The 19010-nt window shown below is 40.4% G+C and overlaps 1 protein-coding gene and 1 pseudogene across 3 annotated transcripts in view; both read right to left on the bottom strand.

Moving 5' to 3' along the window:
* LOC138763599 (uncharacterized oxidoreductase ZK1290.5) overlaps positions 1–19010 on the bottom strand; it is a 114752-nt gene that overhangs the window by 88796 nt on the left and 6946 nt on the right. For all 3 annotated transcript variants that reach the window (XR_011357674.1, XR_011357675.1, XM_069938020.1), the window contains exon 2: positions 6497–6745. Coding sequence is in view for 1 of the 3 variants with exons in the window: in XM_069938020.1 (XP_069794121.1) it covers positions 6497–6745 (249 nt within the window). In the remaining 2 variants the exon portion in view is untranslated. The remainder of the gene's footprint in view (positions 1–6496; positions 6746–19010) is intronic.
* LOC138763597 (actin, cytoplasmic type 5-like) lies at positions 13547–14650 on the bottom strand (annotated as a pseudogene).

The following is a 19010-nucleotide window of genomic DNA, read 5'->3' as shown; positions in this document are numbered from 1 at the left end:
CTGCTAAGATAAAACTTTATGCGCCCGTTACCCTAATTTATATTTTTTTCCGTTCTATACATTTGTAATGTGCTATATTTCACTTTTTTTCCCTCTAAGTCTATATTTTTTCTTGTGACCCTGTTCTCAGATATTCTTTTTCCAATTTTGTTATCTTTGTCTAGACCATCTAGTTCTTTAGCATATTCTCTCTTAATATTTTTTGTATAAGAAATAATTTATCCTCTTAAATAAGCTTTAAGTGTATCCCATATTAAAAAGGTATTATCAGTAGATTAGTTTCATAGAATAGTTCTATCTGGCTCTTAATAAACTCACAAAAGACCTTTCTTTTCAACAGTGTGGCATTGAGATGCCATCTGTATACATTTTCTTGTTTTTCCATTATTATAATAGTTAAAGTTAATGGTGAAGTCTTGGCAAATATTCCATTTTTACCACTCTACTTTTTAACTGGACAGACATTAAAAACAAAATAATCCTTGTATGTGAATCATAAGTAGAACAAGTAGTCTCTTTCTACAGGCGTAAAGCTGACCAAGTAGGCTTCCATATTCTGGAGGGCCACCTCCAGCATGCCCGCCAGTTCAACTGCCCTCTACAAATTGAGCTCACCTTGCTCTAACAGTCAGTCATGGGACCTGATGCCTGTGACATACATGGTTCCAATCAGTTGCAGGCCCATCCGAGTGTTCGTAGGGCCCAGAGGTTCTTGGTGCTCGATTCCCCGGGTCACTATTTTTGAGTGGCCAGGAGGTGTCTTGCATAAACTTCATTCACCTTTTTCAGGTACTGGCCTTTCTGAATGTCCATCACCTCTTGAGATCATTGTGTATACCAGGGGCCCGACCTAGGCGTATAGTACCTGCAGCTTGTCGTTTTCTGATCAGACGATGGCAGATGATGCCTGCAGGAATACTTCGAAACAACACAGCCAGAGTTTAAAGTTGGTGGAGGCTTCAAGTGATTGAGGGTCGATTTCCAACTTCTTTGGCTCCATTGTCAAAATTTATTGCTAATAAAATTGATGCCCCATCAATAACTCCAAAAGACTGGAAGTTATTTAAAACTGACTATGCTGGTCAACTGCCCTGAACCGGAGAGGGGACTGTGGAATAGTCTCCTTTATTCAGGAATCTGTCGGAGGAGCCACAAGTACAGTATCATGTATCTTGTAACTATATTGCATCAAGTAAAATCAAACAGCCAAATATCCTGCCAACAGCAGTCTGAATGAACAGAACAGTAGGAAACACAAGTGACCTGGAGACATCACTCTCTCTTCCATTTGGGGAAGCACATGATTTTGGCACAGCATTTCCTCAGCATTAGGCCCAAAATCAATTTAGATATCTTTCACATGGCTTCACAATTTGAAACCTTCATATGATGGCTGAAAAGAATACAAAAAAAAAATTTTTGCTGACTCTCAGTATGCGTGACAATAAATCTACTTCATCAAGTGCCCGTTATCCAGATCAGATTTCTCTCCTCTTTAAGCAGAGAAGAATTCTAGTTAAAATAACCCTTTTCCAAATTCTGCTTCTGACATATTCCCAATAAGACAACTCCTTTCAGAAGCATGGCTAACAACTGGTGCTGGAAGCTGCATCATCAGGTAGAGGCTGAAACACTGGTGGATAAAATGTTACCATTCTCACAGGTAGGAACCTCGAGCCTCTTTCAAACTGCAGCACCTGGGTAGCCCTCCTGGGACCCAGATGTGATTATTGGGATAAAGGTGTTGGAAGCACCTTTCAAATTGCAAGGGGAAATTGACCCATTAAATCACCAACCCAGCAATTTAAGGGGGATCCCACCCCTGCAATAATGCGTCACATACCTACCGGATGTTCAGATTCTGGCTACCCAGTGATGCATGCACACAAGCTCTGATGTCACTGGAATAAGCAGGTTGGCCATTTTCATTTTCAAATCGCCTGTGGACACAACCTAGGTAAGTTTAACTGAGTTCCCTGATTACCTCTGAGCTAGGTCAGGGATTCCAATGGGGTTGACCGGGTCAGACCCTTTCTAACTGGGGTGCTAACTGGGCAAATTGCCAGATTAACTCCATTTTGCACAGTAGCTTGAAAGGGCTCTTTTCTGTTTAAAGGGAACTCTGCAACATCTGGATTTGATGGCGCAATAGTGATTTGCACGATTTTGTTTTACTCAATCTACATTTTCATTCAGTCACATGAGCAAGTTGCAACACCCAAACTTAGCTCACATCAAAGTGATGTGTTGATTTGAACTTTGAACAACAAAAGGCCCATTTTGTCATTAAAAGCATGTTAGTGGATAATTTTCTCACCTCAAATAAGAGGACATAGAATTTTAAAAATTTTCTGACTTTTTCTGGACAAACAGGGGCCTGTTTCTGTGCTGTAGCGTTTTAATGGTTCTACTGCACAGAATTTGTGCAGAAGGTAGTTAATACACAAAAATGCTGAAGAAACTCGGGAGGTCCCGCAGTGTCCATAGGAGGCAAAGATAATGTAACCAACATTTCAGGCCTGAGCCCATTGGCAAGGTATGTGCAAAAAAGCAGGCAAACGTCTGAATTTAAAAAAAAGTGAGGAAAGGAGGGAAGAAGGGGCAGGGGGAGGGGAGGAGCACAGGTCAACAGCCAAGAAGCCATAGGTGGTCATGGATAGGATGGCAGGAGAGAAAAGCTGAGAATTGATTGGGGGAGGGGGTGGGTAGCTCTGGAAATGCAGAGTAAAGAGGGATAGGGAAAGAGAGAGACAGGGGAGGGAAGATGGAGGAAAGGAGACATAGGGATAAGAGAGGGGTGTGATGTGTTGTCAAGGTAACTGTGGGAGTTGGTTGGTTTGTAGAAAATGTATGTTGAGAATTTATCTCCCAGTATGAAGACTGAGATACAGAAAGGGGAGAATGTTGCTGGAGATTGACAAAGTAAATTTGAGGCTGAGTAGAAGTTGGCAGCAAAATGGATAAAGTTGACGAGCTCATCATTGGTGCATGAGGCAGCACCAATGTAGCGGAAGAAAGATTTGAGGAGCTTTGCCTGTGTAGGTTTGCAGCCTCGATTGCTTCACATACTTAACAAAAAGGCAGACAAAGCTGGGGGCCCATGTGGGTAACTATGGCTACATCTTTGACTTGAGAAACTGGGATGAGTCAAAGGAAAAGTTATTGAGAGTGAACTTGTATAGAAAGTAACTATTTTATCTTACTCATACACACGCTGAATCACTTTCCTCTTGACCTCCTACATGCGAATGTATTGATGCCAAAAATATTGCATGTTTACAACCAAAAATAAAGATCACTTTTAGAAAATGATAGAATGCATAGAATTTATTGCACAATTTCCTTTTCAATGTGTCCTTATCAGTGCCATTTCTCAATACAAATTGCCAGCTTTCTCCGATGAGAGTTTAACAAACCTTAAACAATACCATGTCCTACATGCAGCAATTAGTTTGCAAAGACGGAAATAGGCAGGCACCTATTTAACAATACAAGTGGTCTACTTTGAAAGTTTGCCCTTTATATGAAGATTACAAGCAAATTCCATCAGTATTGTTTGTTCAACTGTTCATTGCCAAATCGTACAATTAATAGATTCTGAGTTATAAACTTCTTCCTGACATCACATCCTCCCTAATGAAATGTAAACTTGCTAAAAAGGGCTAGCAGCAGCTTTTAAAAATGTGCCAGTTGCAACAATAATATTAGCATATTTTATGAATGAGCAATAAATTTAAAAAATTTTCATTAATTATACTGATGAAATAGCATAAAGTTAAACAAATGTAATACGTTATTTCATTCCTCTAGGATACAAATCAGGATAGATATCTTCAGTTAAACAAGCACTGAAAAATGGAAATGAAAATAATGGAAGTTTCAAACATATCAACCAACATTTGAAATAAAATGGCAGGGCAACATCAGAAGCATTTTATGAAAAGTGTCAACTAAAGTGTCAATGTGTGTTTCTCTTTCATTTGAGGTTTATTCTGCAATGTATTTTGTTTCAGATTTTTATGTGTTTTAAATGAAGAGAGATTAAGAACTATGTTGGTCAATAGAATTGTAAAGGAAATTATTGTGAAATCCACAAGAAATTTCAACACATACTAACTAAAAGCAAAAACATGGTACCTTTCACAGATTCAGATATCCCAAAAAGATGTACAGAAGACAAATAATTCATGACTGGTAGTCATTGGTAAATACAAATGTAAGGTAGGAAAATGCACTACCAAATTTATAGATTACAAAACTCCACAAACAGGTAAATAGTTAGTGAAGAGATTAACACTAGGCAATTCAATTAGTTGAGAGGCTGCCTCAAAGCTCCAGCATTCCCAGTTCAACCTTGATTTCAGGTGCTGTCTGTGTGAATTTACACATTCTCATTGTGATGAGTGGGTTTTCTCTGAGAGCTCTGGCTTCCTCCCATTGCCCATAAATGTGTGTGTTAATAGGCAATTTGGCTACTATAAATGGTGCATAAATGAGTGATAGACTTTGGGTATTGAATAGGGGCTTAAATTAATATGAGGAGAGTGGGTTTGAGGAGGATTAGTGAAATGGGTACATGATGGGACAGTGCTGACTCAGTGGACTGAAGGACCCATTTCCATGCTGTTTCTCATTATGACCACTAATCAGAAAAGCTTCCACATCTATCCATTATTGACACAGAATCTCTGACATTCAGTTGATAAATTCACCCTTCTAGTAGTACCACTTTCTTTAATTTAACACTTGGGTACAAGTATGGATCATATATCTTAAGTGGGACTCAATCCCACTTAGTTAAATTGACTAAAGCAGACTCAATCCAACAATTTTCAGACTGACAGGTGCCACAGTCTGACAATGACAAATAACTGGGTGTGAAATGACAGTTCATGAACTGATTTGATAGAATCTTATGTAGAATATAGTCTTCCTTAGTAAATTCAAGAAAAACACTCTTGACCATTGCTGCACTACCATTCCATGCCTGCACTTTGGAAAGTTCCTCTTTGCTGCACTCAGAAACTGAAGAGCACGGAACCAGTAGTGAAGGCTGTACAAAGATGATCTGGGTAGGCAGAAGAACAGCTTTATGACTGTCTGGTGTCTGTGGAATGGGCAACATTGAAGGACTCCACAAGTACCACAAAAATCTTGCTCTCAACATCACCAAGACCAAGAGTCCGAAGGATCATATACAGATCAGAATCAGATTTATTGTCATGAAGATGTGTCAAGAAAGTCATTCTGTGGCAGTAGAATTGTGCAGAACAAGGTGCAAAATTACTATATATTACAATTGCAAAAATGCAAGATTTAATAACAAACAGTGCAAAAGTATGCTGGAATTTTGCACAACTATCTTAATGATTGTGGTAGGGAGAGTTACTACATGTGGGATTAATTGGATACAGCATTCAAAAGAGTGCTTATGTAAATGATATGTTTATGCGTGTTTCTGATATTCTCTTGCAAGTGGAGGCCAAAATATTGCAATAATTCAATTGAATAATTTCAAAAATACAACAGAAGAGCATTTGAAAAGTTTATAAACACTTGCAAGTAGACGAAAATATTTTTTTTACAGAATGTTTTTTGTTAAATTGACTAAAGCAGAGCATTCATTTGTTAAAGGCATAGGATAAAAATTTATATGATAGGCTGTAAGAACACTGAAAATATAAGAGAAACTTTATTATCTAAATACTAGGATAATTCCTATTAATGTTTAGAGATTTAAAAAAATATTTTAATCATCATTTCTGGCCCATCTAGACTGCAAAATAAATTAGATTTTAATTAACTTGGCCTTCACGTGACATTGGAGCTTCAATATGAAGTAAAGTAAATTGTGTGACCATTTCACCACACACATAGTCTCTGATTATCATAACCATTTAAATTTAAGGCAGTCAGCTGAAATCTTGGTTTAATGAATTGCCTGTCCCATCTTAAGTTTACGTCTTGGTCTTTCTTTTCTGGTATATTTATGCCTTTGAATTACATTGTTGGAGTTGAGTCACTAGCAATGAAATTCAATTAACAAATCTAATGTGTCAATCATGCAAACTGAAATATTACATTTTTAAATGGATGACTTAAAAAGTGGTCATCTGATGGTTCCATGACACTTGAAGCTTGGCCCATATAGGTTCACTGTGGCATGTCTTTGTTGGAAATTTGGATGCAGGGGAATGGAAACAGGAGAGTCTGAAGATGCTAGAATCTGGAGCAAGAAGCAATCTGCTGGAGAAACTTGTTGGGTCAAGCAGCATTCATGGAAGAAAAAGAATAGTCAGGACAGGGATCCAGTTAGATCAGGGTGAGGAGTCAGCGCAACTAAAATGACTATAACTAAAAATCTAAAGCAAAACGTAAATCTCAAAATGATAAAGGAAATTATGTGGTCCATACTTACAAATTAACCCAAACAATTTATTAAGTTCAGTATTTCTAATTATTTTTTTAATTAAACTCATTTGGGTCTTTTTCATACCAATATAATCCATGCCAAGTTTTTTGCAGGATTCCAAGCATGCTCCCTTGGTTGTTCCATAGCCATAATCTCCAGGCCAAAGTTTTGTTGTTATCCAGAGACTCTCACGATTTACACCACTCTCTTGGACTGCTTTCTTTAAATACGATTCACATCCATATCTTTTTGCAGTATCGATGTGATGAATGCCACATTCTTTGAGAGCATACACAACTGAAGAGTGGGAATAGCCTCCATAATGTGAAGTGCCTGAAAAAGAAAATGTATCTAGAATCACAAAAACACTGAAAGAAATAATTTTTAAAATTATTTCAATCTAGAATTACAGTATTCCATAACTATTTTGTAGCAATGACACAGCTAGTACAGTTAGCTCCTGCCTCTCAACTCCAGTGACCGAGTTTTAATCCTGACATCCTGAGTTGGGTGAGAAGCTTATATGTTCTCCATGTGGTCATGGGTGTTTCCTACAAATGCAATGGTTTCCTCCTACATCCAAAAAGTGCATGGGGCCAGGAGATTTATTGACTGGCATAAACTACCAGAAGTGGTGTGAATAAGAGATTGCTAGTTGGGGTGGGGGGGGGGGGGGGGGGGTCGGTGGAGAAGATATTGGGTTGATGAGAATGTCAGGTGAATAAAATGGTCAGAATGCAGATGGTTGGTCTGGACACACCAGCGAAGGGGCTGTTTCAGAGGAAAAAAAATTACACATATTAACCTCATGAGCTCTATAATGATAGTTACAGTTCATGCATAGTAATTAGGCATGTATAATTTAAAAATCTTATATATCCCAAAGGGTATTTGATTTACTTTCTTTTTGAAACTCATACAAAAGCCACCAATGTTCTGCTAAATCAACATAACTCAACATGAAATGACTTTCCTGTCTCAGCTTTTGTTTTGCTGACCTTCAGAATTAGACGTTACATTGCTTTATAAAATCAGTAACATTATGTTACATATCATATGTTCATTTCTTGACAAGATGCAGACATGTCTGTTTAAAGCTTACCACAATATAAACAGGTCGGAATTGAATTATTGCTCAGTCAGGAAATTCTATAAATTGCATATAGATACACGATCCTTTATCCGGACATCTAAAATCCGGAAAGCTCCAAAATCTGGCAAGTGGGGACCTGCGGTTTGGGGGTGGTGGCCGGGGGACTGGAAGAGGGTGGGGGTGGATACGGCAGCACAATTCAGGTGGGCTTTCCAAAATCTGGAAAAATCCAAAATTCGGAACACACTGTCCCCCAAGGGTTCCGGATTAAGGATCGTGTACCTGTATTTCTCATATAACAAGCGCATTCCAATGTCGCAAAATAGTTTTACATCCGAAACATGAAGTGGACCATCTGTATTCACAAATATCCCATTTCACTAAAGACGGAAAATAAGTATATCATTCTCATGAGAACATTGGAAACAGAAGCAGAGTAATCCATTTGACTCTTCAGACTATCATTCATCAACATCATGACTGATCATGTACCCCAGTAACTTTTTTTGCAGAACTATCCTTTGATTCCTTTACCATGATCTGAAATTTATCTACCTCAGTTTTGAATGTGATAGTGTGTACAAGTTCTCATCGATGCCCTTCCTAAAACAGTGGAGGATGTGAACTATGCAATCAGTTATGAAGTGGAGCAAAGTTATCACCCAGAATACTGTAAAAAAAATTGCACAGCAAAGTTTACACTAAATAATTCAGATAGAGTGGCTTTAATTTTGAAATTCTAACATTTTTTTCTGTACCTTCAACCCATGTTTGACTCAACTTTGTTTTGCCATCTATTTATTCAATGGCTATATTTCTATCTTCCTCTTCCTACTTTGTCTCTCTCCATCCTGAATTCCCTTTAAGATTCTCATCGCTCTGTCATCATGCTTCTGAACTCTGACCACTACATTTCATGACAGGATTCATTGTTGTTTCAATTAGAAAAGTTGTAGTACTATCCAAAATCTCACAATGACAGCTGACTCAACAACTATTCCTCATCTATCCATGAAATCCCTTGACCACTTTAATTGCATTCAACTCAATTTGGCTGAATGCTGTACTATCAATATCCTTGCATTCAATATCACCAAAACCAGGGAGCTGTGGACCAAAACCAGGGAGTGGGGGAAGGGAGGGGGGGGGGGGGTGGCCAGGGGCAGCGAGAGGTGTATGATCCAGTGATCGATGGGGGATCCGAAGTGGAGAGGATGAGCAAATTTTAATTCCTGCAAGTCACTATTTCAGAGGACCTTTCCTGGACTCAACACACAAATGTTATCATGTGGAAAGCATGTCAGTGCCTCAAATTTCTCAGGAGTTTGAGGAAGTTTGGTATGACATATAAACCTTGGCAAACCTCTGCAGATGTGCAGTGGAAAGTGTGCTGGACGGCTAAATCATGGTCTTGCGTGGGGGCACAAATACCTACGACCGGGCAGTCACTCTAGCCAAAACACTGAGAAGTGACGGTGATAGCTCAATTGACTCCAAAGCTTGGGGGATGTTATGGACTGGAACGGTCGACTATGAAGGGGGAGGTGAATGATGAGACTCTTGATTGTCTAATAGACTTGGGGAGTGCAGACAACTACATCCATGAGAGAGTTGCCAGAGCCTTAAATTTGCAGAGATATCCAACGAACTGAAAGATATCGATGGCTTGTAGTGAACTTACAAAAACTGTACAGGCAGCTTGGCAGACATTCACCACAGTCTCCCCCCAGCAGAAGAAGGGTTAAAATCAAAAGGACAGCTGTTAGGAAAGACTAAAGCAAGCGATATATGGATACCATGTTTGGCCTTGAGATACTCTAACAGCCAAAATACGCCAGTATCTAGCAAGCAACCTCTGAGCGGAAAGTCTTGCAAATGGTAATGGACGCATCACAGGCAAAACTCTCTCCATCTTCGAGAAAATATACATGAGGAGGAGTCATGTGATAGAGTAGTGGCTGGTAGGATAAAACCAACCCTCTCCAGAAAAGAAGAAGTTAAGAAAAGACAAAGTTCAATAAATACAAAATATAAGAAATAAAAGATAAGGTTGCAGAGAAGAGAAAGAAAATGGCACCTAAGAAGGAAAAAGTAAAAATGGGAAAAAAGAAAAGACACCGGAAAAGAAAAGAGAAGGCCTTACCTGCACGAAAGAACAGGGAGCCGTGGTGGAGAAGAGTGCCCGATCTCAGAGGTTGGTGACGGCCCCACGGAATCGCAACCCCCCCGACCGGAGGACTGAAAAAATGGCTCTCTGAACCAAACAAAAGTGCGCAATCTAAAGTAAAGGAAAACACCGATGGGTGGGGCGGGGGGGGGGGGGGGGGGAAAGAGTCCCAGCCGAGGAGCTGCATGATAAGGAAAATGATGAAATAAGCTATAAACCCAAACAAAAGTGGGAAAAGGATTTAAACATAAAAAATGAAACATGGGAAAAGTTATGTTCTGGAACTATGAAGAAATTAAGAATATAATAAATACAAGATTATGCATGATACAGTATAATTGGTTTCTTCTTTGGCTTGGCTTCGCGGACGAAGATTTATGGAGGGGGTAAAAAGTCCACGTCAGCTGCAGGCTTGTTTGTGGCTGACAAGTCCGATGCGGGACAGGCAGACACGATTGCAGCGGTTGCAAGTGAAAATTGGTTGGTTGGGGTTGGGTGTTGGGTTTTTCCTCCTTTGCCTTTTGTCAGTGAGGTGGGCTCTGCGGTCTTCTTCAAAGGAGGTTGCTGCCCGCCAAACTGTGAGGCGCCAAGATGCACGGTTTGAGGCGATATCAGCCCACTGGCGGTGGTCAATGTGGCAGGCATCAAGAGATTTCTTTAGGCAGCCCTTGTACCTTTTCTTTGGTGCACCTCTGTCACGGTGGCCAGTGGAGAGCTCGCCATATAACACGATCTTGGGAAGGCGATGGTCCTCCATTCTGGAGACGTGACCCATCCAGCGCAGCTGGATCTTCAGCAGCGTGGACTCGATGCTGTCGACCTCTGCCATCTCGAGTACTTCGACGTTAGGGGTGTAAGCGCTCCAATGGATGTTGAGGATGGAGCGGAGACAACGCTGGTTGAAGCGTTCTAGGAGCCGTAGGTGGTGCCAGTAGAGGACCCATGATTCGGAGCCGAACAGGAGTGTGGGTATGACAACGGCTCTGTATACGCTTATCTTTGTGAGGTTTTTCAGTTGGTTGTTTTTCCAGACTCTTTTGTGTAGTCTTCCAAAGGCGCTATTTGCCTTGGCGAGTCTGTTGTCTATCTCATTGTCGATCCTTGCATCTGATGAAATGGTGCAGCCGAGATAGGTAAACTGGTTGACCGTTTTGAGTTTTGTGTGCCCGATGGAGATGTGGGGGGGCTGGTAGTCATGGTGGGGAGCTGGCTGATGGAGGACCTCAGTTTTCTTCAGGCTGACTTCCAGGCCAAACATTTTGGCAGTTTCCGCAAAGCAGGACGTCAAGCGCTGAAGAGCTGGCTCTGAATGGGCAACTAAAGCGGCATCATCTGCAAAGAGTAGTTCACGGACAAGTTTCTCTTGTGTCTTGGTGTGAGCTTGCAGGTGCCTCAGATTGAAGAGACTGCCATCCGTGCGGTACCGGATGTAAACAGCGTCTTCATTGTTGGGGTCTTTCATGGCTTGGTTCAGCATCATGCTGAAGAAGATTGAAAAGAGGGTTGGTGCGAGAACACAGCCTTGCTTCACGCCATTGTTAATGGAGAAGGGTTCGGAGAGCTCATTGCTGTATCTGACCCGACCTTGTTGGTTTTCGTGCAGTTGGATAATCATGTTGAGGAACTTTGGGGGACATCCGATGCGCTCTAGTATTTGCCAAAGCCCTTTCCTGCTCACGGTGTCGAAGGCTTTGGTGAGGTCAACAAAGGTGATGTAGAGTCCTTTGTTTTGTTCTCTGCACTTTTCTTGGAGCTGTCTGAGGGCAAAGACCATGTCAGTGGTTCCTCTGTTTGCGCGAAAGCCGCACTGTGATTCTGGGAGAATATTCTCGGCGACACTAGGTATTATTCTATTTAGTAGAATCCTAGCGAAGATTTTGCCTGCAATGGAGAGCAACGTGATTCCCCTGTAGTTTGATACATGATACAGTATAATTGGTTACACAGGTTATATATCACACTCCAAAAGTTAAACAAATGGGATCCAACATCATCAGATGTTTTCGCTGTAAAAAGGAAATGGAAACAACATTACATGCAATTTGGGCATGTGAGAAAGTGAAAATGTTTTGGGAAGATCCAAATCAGATATTAAATAAAATCACAAAAAATAACATACCAAAAAATCCAGAGATCTAAGAAATATAAGAAATAAGGAATTAGGCCTCAAATTGGATAAAGCGCAAAAAAATTTATTATTATAGCCTTAGCAGTAGCAAAAAAATGTATAATGTCAACTTGGAAAATGGAAAAGAGTCTGAGAATACAGCAATAGTGCATGGAAATGAATAAATGTATTAAATGTATTCCACTGTAAAAAAAAAACATACAATTTAAAAAATAAAGTCACATTATTTGAACAAATTTGGGAACCATCACAGAGAGGGCTTGCCTCAGACCTCCACCCCCTAAAATGATAAGACAAAACTACTTGATTCAGTCTGTAAAAGTAGATGACACATTTTTCTGGTTTATTTTTCATTCTGTGATGACATCGTTTAATGGTTTTATTGTATATGTTGAATACTTATTGGTTTTGGAGGGAGATGCGAAGGGGGGAGGGAAGGTAGGGGGGAAATAAAGGGAGAAAATGCCACTGTGTATATTTAATGAGAAATGTTTGTATATATTTTGGTTGATATGGTTCACAGTGCGAAAAATAAAAAATTATTTTAAAAAAAAGAGGAAGTATACATGGAACACTGCTATAGGAAAGCAGTGGCAATTGTCAAGGATCTACACCAGTCAGGCCATATTTTGTTCTCACTGCTGCCATCAGGAAAGAGGTATAGATGCCACAAGATTCAGGAACAGTTGCTACCCCTCCGCCATGAAACTCCTAAACAACAGACTCAATCATTGATGTATGAAAGGACTCTAACTATGCACATTATTGATTTTTAAAATAATTTTTAATTTAATACTTCACCGTGAACCATGTTAACAATATGTACAAATATTCATCATTAAAATATACATAGTGGCATTTCTATTTTTTTCCCCTTCCTCCTACCTTCCCCACGCCTATAACTTATAGCAAGAAATAAAAGAAAGAAGAAAAATAAATAAACAATAGAACACAAAAAGAAAAAGAAATCGTGTGATCCAAAATTTCACATTTAAATATTTTCATACTTGATTCTTATCACTAAAAGATGGATTGAATATTTTCTGTATTGCACTCCTTCTTCTTTACATTTTTTTCGAAAATACTCATCTTTTCTTGAGTATGGTTTCTTATGCACTACTGATAAGTAGAAATTGTGCCAGGCTCGCTGGAAAAGGAATTTCAGGTTTAGCGATCTATGTACTGACATTAAATCTGAACTTTAATTTGTTGCTTTCAGTCCTTCAAAGATGAAAGCCTCATACAAACATGCTTACCCTCGCTTTACCATTACCCTCACTTTTTATTTTCCAGGCTTTTCTAATTCTTTTTACTTGCATTTCCCCTCAAAAATGAAGTGTCAATTGGGCAATACAATAATCAACATTCAAATGACTTCAAAGCAACATACAAAAAGAAATTTTACATAAATTAACTCAGATGCATAAATTTACAGGTGTAAATGTACTTTTTTTTTGCAAAAATTTCAGCCCCATGAACCTGCTGAGAAGTTGTGGGAATAGCAGGGTTGTACGGCCTGAAATGCAATGTTTCAAACCCTGCAAAGTAAAAGAAATGGCAGCAAGACAGAAAGTGACTATTCAACAATCCAACAATGCTCCTTATAAAACACTTCATACTAGCTTTGTGAAGGGGTTGTAGATTTCTTTACAAGTAGGCTCTTACTTCCAGTTTCATGAGACTAGCACGAGGTGTAATTTGCCTGGTCAAAAAAAAAAATTCCTCTTCAAAATTATACAGCAAATGCTATACGTTTGCTTGCAGTTCATTTAGAAGCATTTGCGGCGCTCAATGGATGGGCCAGACTCATCATATTCTTGCTTGCTGATCCACATCTGCTGCAAGGTGGATAGAGAGGCCAGGATAGAACCTCCGATCCAGACAGAGTATTTACATTCAGGTGGAGCAATGATCTTGATTTTCATGGTACTGGGAACAAATTCTGTGATTTCTTTCTACATTCTGTCAGCAATGCCAGGGTACATAGTTGTACCACCAGACAATACTGTATTAGCATAAAGATCTTTACAGATGTCAACATCACATTGAATGCTAGAGAAGAAAGTAGTTTTATGAATGCCACATGATTCCATACCCAAGAAAGATGGCTGGAAGAGGGCCTCAGGACATCTAAATCTCTCATTGCCAATGGTGATGACCTGAGCATCCAGCACCTCGTAGCTCTTCTCCAGGGAAGAGGAGGAAGCAGCAGGGGCCATTTCTTGTTCCAAGTCCAGGGTTACATAGCACAGTTTTTCTTTGATGTCATGGACAATTTCCCTTTCTGCTGTGGTGGTGAAAGAGTACCCTCGCTCTGTTAGAATCTTCATGAGGTAGTCTGTCAGGTCACAACCAGCCAGATCCAGACACAGAATTGCATAACCCTCATAAATGGTCACTGCATGGGTGACACCATCACCAGAGTCCATAGGAATACCAGTGGTACGCCCAGAGTTAAATAGGAAAAAGACAGCCTGGATGGCAATATACATGGCTGGGGTGTTGAAGGTCTTGGGGTTCAATGGAGCTTCTGTGAGCAGGACAGGTGTTCCTCTGGAGCAACACTGAGCTCATTGTAGAATGTGTGATGCCAAATCTTTTCCATGTCATCCCAGTTGGTAACAATTCCATACTCAATGGGATATTTCAAGGTAAGAATACTTGTTTTACTCTGACCTCGTCATCTACTTAGCTGTCCTTCTGGCCCATGCCTACCGTAACACCCTGATGTCTTGGGCACCCAACAATGGAGGGGAAAACAGGACACGGAGCATCGCCTCCACCAAAACCAGCTTTGTACATATCTGAACCATTGTCTATGACAAGTTCAGCAATCTTACCATCTGCCATTTTAGCTTTTCAGTTGTTCTCAAATTGACCACCAGTAAACGTGTCTGCTCCCTAGAGCTACCGGAGTAACTGTCCGTTACCATCACTTTCATTGACCTGCACTGAGCCCTAATCCTTCCAATTGGTTTAATTCAAATCTTCATTCATATCCATAATGTCTGTGCAGCCATGTACATGGTTTCCATCTCTATTTGTTCTAATAGGTGGTCCTGAAAAACATGTTGCTTTAATTCTTAACAATGACAATGTGCACAACCTTGCTTTAAGTCAATTACTACCTCTTTCTATTTCTTTTTCATAACTCTTCCTTCAGTTCTAGTTTTTTAAAAAAAATCATAAAACAACCCTCAGAGCAAGTTTTTGCTTATCACTCCTAATCTATTTTTGTTCACCTACTAGTGAATCAACTTTGATCTTTTATTTCAGTGGTTTTCAAACTTTTTCTGTCCCTTAACCATATAACCATTTACATTCACATACCACTTTATGTAATCCCTATGCCATAGGTGCTCTGTGATTAGTAAGGGATTACTATGTGAAGGGACAGAAAAAGTTTGAAAACCATTGTTTCTAATTGACTCATTATGTGCAGTTTTGTAATATTTTCTCAAGCAAAACATTTCAGTAACAATTGGACCTAGTGCACTGGTTCTCAGTCTTTTTCCCCACTCACATACCATCTTAAGTAATCCTTTACTAATCACAGAGCACCTACAACATCGGAATTACTTAAGGTGGTATGTGAGTGGATTGGGGCCGCCGCCGCCTACCCTCTGCCCGGACCGGGGCCAGGGCCGCCGCTGCTTTCCCTGTGCCCGGACCGGGGCCGCCGCCTCCAACTTTCTGCCCGGACCGGGGCCTCCGCCTGCCTCACTTGACCGAGGCCAAGATCATGTTATATGGCGAGCTCTCCACTGGCCACCGTGACAGAGGTGCACCAAAGAAGAGGTACAAGGACTGCCTAAAGAAATCTCTTGGTGCCTGCCCCATTGACCACCGCCAGTGGGCTGATCTCGCCTCAAACCGTGCATCTTGGCGCCTCACAGTTCGGCGGGCAGCAACCTCCTTTGAAGAAGACCGCAGAGCCCACCTCACTGACAAAAGACAAAGGAGAAAAAACCCAACACCCAACCCCAACCAACCAATTTTCCGCTGCAACCGTGTCTGCCTGTCCCGCATCGGACTTGTCAGCCACAATCGAGCCTGCAGCTGACGTGGACTTTTACCCCCTCCATAAATCTTCGACCGCGAAGCCAAGCCAAAGAAAAAAAGAAAAATGTGAGTGGAGAGAAAAAGTTTGAAAACCACTGTTTCCAAGATTCACTAAATGATCAATGCAAACAAATCCTCAATAATTATCTGTACAATATGTAGTGGTTTAGGTTCACATAATATAGGAGGATGTAAAATTTTTTGAAGTTTGATTACACAGTTGGAGTGGAAGAGTGGAATGCCTTTATAGACAACACAGTGGTCTAGTTGTTAGGGCAATTAATGAATGCGCATTTAATGCAGTCAATTTAAAAAGGCATTGTGGAACACACACACACACACACACACCCACCCACCCACCCACCCACAGAGACACACACACACACACACCCACACCCACCCACCCACAGAGACACACCCACCCACCCACCCACACACAGAGACACACACACACACCCACCCACCCACACACCCACACCCACACAGAGACACACACACACCCACACACACACAGAGACACACACACACACACCCACCCACACACAGAGACACACACACACACCCACCCCCACCCACACACCCACACAGAGACACACACACACACCCACACACCCACCCACACACAGAGACACACACACCCACCCACCCATCCACCCACCCACCCACACAGAGACACACACACACACCCCCACACACCCACCCACACACAGAGACACACACACACACCCACCCACCCACACACACAGAGACACACACACCCACACACCCACAGAGACACACACACACACCCACACACCCAGCCACCACACACCCCACCCCCACCCCCCCACACACACAGGCAAAAGCCACTGCGAATTTGCTGCCAACTCACGAATTCTCCCTTTTTAGCTGATTCTTTCCCACCGTTGTCTGAAACATTTCCCATTACCAAACAAATGGTTTTCAGATGCTATGTCCCACACAGCTTCCTTAGAAACCATTTATTTTATATAAGGAATTGTGGACTTCTTCAATAAAGAACTCCAGCTGTGAAAAAAATGCCTCATTTCTGGCATATGTTATGCCCCATTAATCGGGTTCAACAAACCTTTTCACTCTGAAAAATATCTTGTGACTGAATCCTAACTGTTATGGGGTGTAAATGTGGTAGAGTACTTCTATGAATTTCTGTCAACAATTTTTAATTGCAAATGTTAAGCAGCATTTAATGCTACCAGCAGGTGCTTATGAAAGGTCCAGTGCTCAAGGATTAAAGTTACACAAAAAGGAGTTCCCAAACATTTTTTTGAGCATTGATTCAACTATTAAACCATTATTTTAATTCACATGCTTTTTAAAAAATATATATCTTCCACCACAGAGGAAATTTGAAGACAAACTCCTAATTATTTGTATATTTCATACAGTTTCAAGACACAGTTCTCTGGGGAAAAAAACTGCTGAAATGCTTCCTGAAAGATTGTACAAAAATGTTGGACCCACAAACTGTTCTTTATTTCAGACTTTGCTTTGTCTGCTCAAAGTATCACACTAGAGTATTGAACAAAAGCCTATCCAATTTACTGATAGGAACCAGAGGTCAGTGTAGCTGTGACCAATTCAAAATGGAACGAAAAGAATGCAAAGCTTTTGAAAGCAATTCACAACGTTCACCAAGAACAAAAAGGCTTTCATGTTGGCTCAGTTTAGTTGCTATTTTCTTCTGCAAAATGTACCCTCTAAAAACAGCTTGACAGACAGCAGCTAACAGATACAACTCGACGTTTTGTAAGACAATGTTAACAAAGCAAAAAGAAACTTCTCCAAGTGAGCTCGCAACTATCAGTATATAACCATGCCAAGGAGGAATCAAGTAAAATAACAACCACACAAAGGAAATGTTACAATGTTCTGTTTCATTGCAGATAATGAAGGATAGTTTTCAGAATTTGATTCTTCCACTTTATGTAGCAATACAAATGCTTTCTGAAGTTTATGAGATTTATAAACACGCATAATAGGTGTTTGTAAAGGGAAGTGATAAAATTGCCCGTTTCTATTTTCACTATTTGCACAAAAATAAAATTTATCACAACTGTTTCTGCTTTTTGTTTTGCAGCCAGCTATATTTTCACCCAGTTATCTATGCTTTAAACTCCACCAGGATACTCAACACACACATTAATTACACAAGTCTCTTCCTTCTTTAAGGCTAGATAAAGCACCCATTTCAAGTAGTTGATCAAACCAAAATTCCATTCAGTAGGCGGGGCTAATGCTTTCCAGCCAAATGCACAGATACTTTGAATCTCCTAAACCATTGGTCATTGTAATAAAGACTGGAGAATATGTGTTCTCACCTTCTTAAAACAATTTTATAAAGGGTTCATGATGCCAAGAGGTAGACAGGATGAAAGATTCAATTCTGATTCCCCCCCCCCACCCCCGGAACTATTTGTGAAAAACTCCTAGCAAATACTTACACAATAATTTGGAAGAAAAACAAATTGAAAAATGGACAGCATTTGATTGTGAAATAATGGTGTAGGTCAGCAACATCTCAAAAGAGACATGTGCAAGGAAAATCAAGCATTGACATCAAGCTTTAAATGTAAAAGTTTGAATATTACAGGTGAAAGAAATATAGAGAGGTAAAGAATATCAGCATTCGTGATCTGTGAAATAACCAGAATGAAATTTCATGAAAAGAACTGGTAACAGTTGAGCCCATGCAATAGAATGAGAGAAAAAAGGGTCGATGCCAGCTGGGTGCATGGCCAGATGCCAAAGCACTTAATGCTTAGCTCCAGGGACCCAGATTTAACTCTGACCTCAGGTCTTATCTGACTGGAGTTTCTATATCTCCCATGCCTCTCTGAGTTTCTACTTGATGTTCTGGTTTCATCCTTCATCCTAAAGTCATGCTGATGATACCTTGATGAAGGGCTCAAGTCTGAAATGTTGGTTATGTATTTTCATCTTTGCTATACAAAATACAATGTTTGACCTGCTGTGTTTCTCAAGCATTGTGTTTTTACTGAAGCATTAATTGACTTCTGTAAACTACCCCCTAAAAGAATCAAAGGAGAATTGAGAATATGCTGAGAAACTAGTCATGTTTCACATCAACTCTTGCCTACCAGCCAGCCTTGACCCACTTCAGTTTGCT

Source organism: Narcine bancroftii, chromosome 5 (genome assembly GCF_036971445.1).
Source record: "Narcine bancroftii isolate sNarBan1 chromosome 5, sNarBan1.hap1, whole genome shotgun sequence".
In the NCBI taxonomy this organism is placed as follows: Eukaryota; Metazoa; Chordata; class Chondrichthyes; order Torpediniformes; family Narcinidae; genus Narcine; species Narcine bancroftii.
The sequence above is the reverse complement of the archived record's forward strand: the minus strand, read 5'-3'. Positions and strand labels throughout refer to the sequence as shown.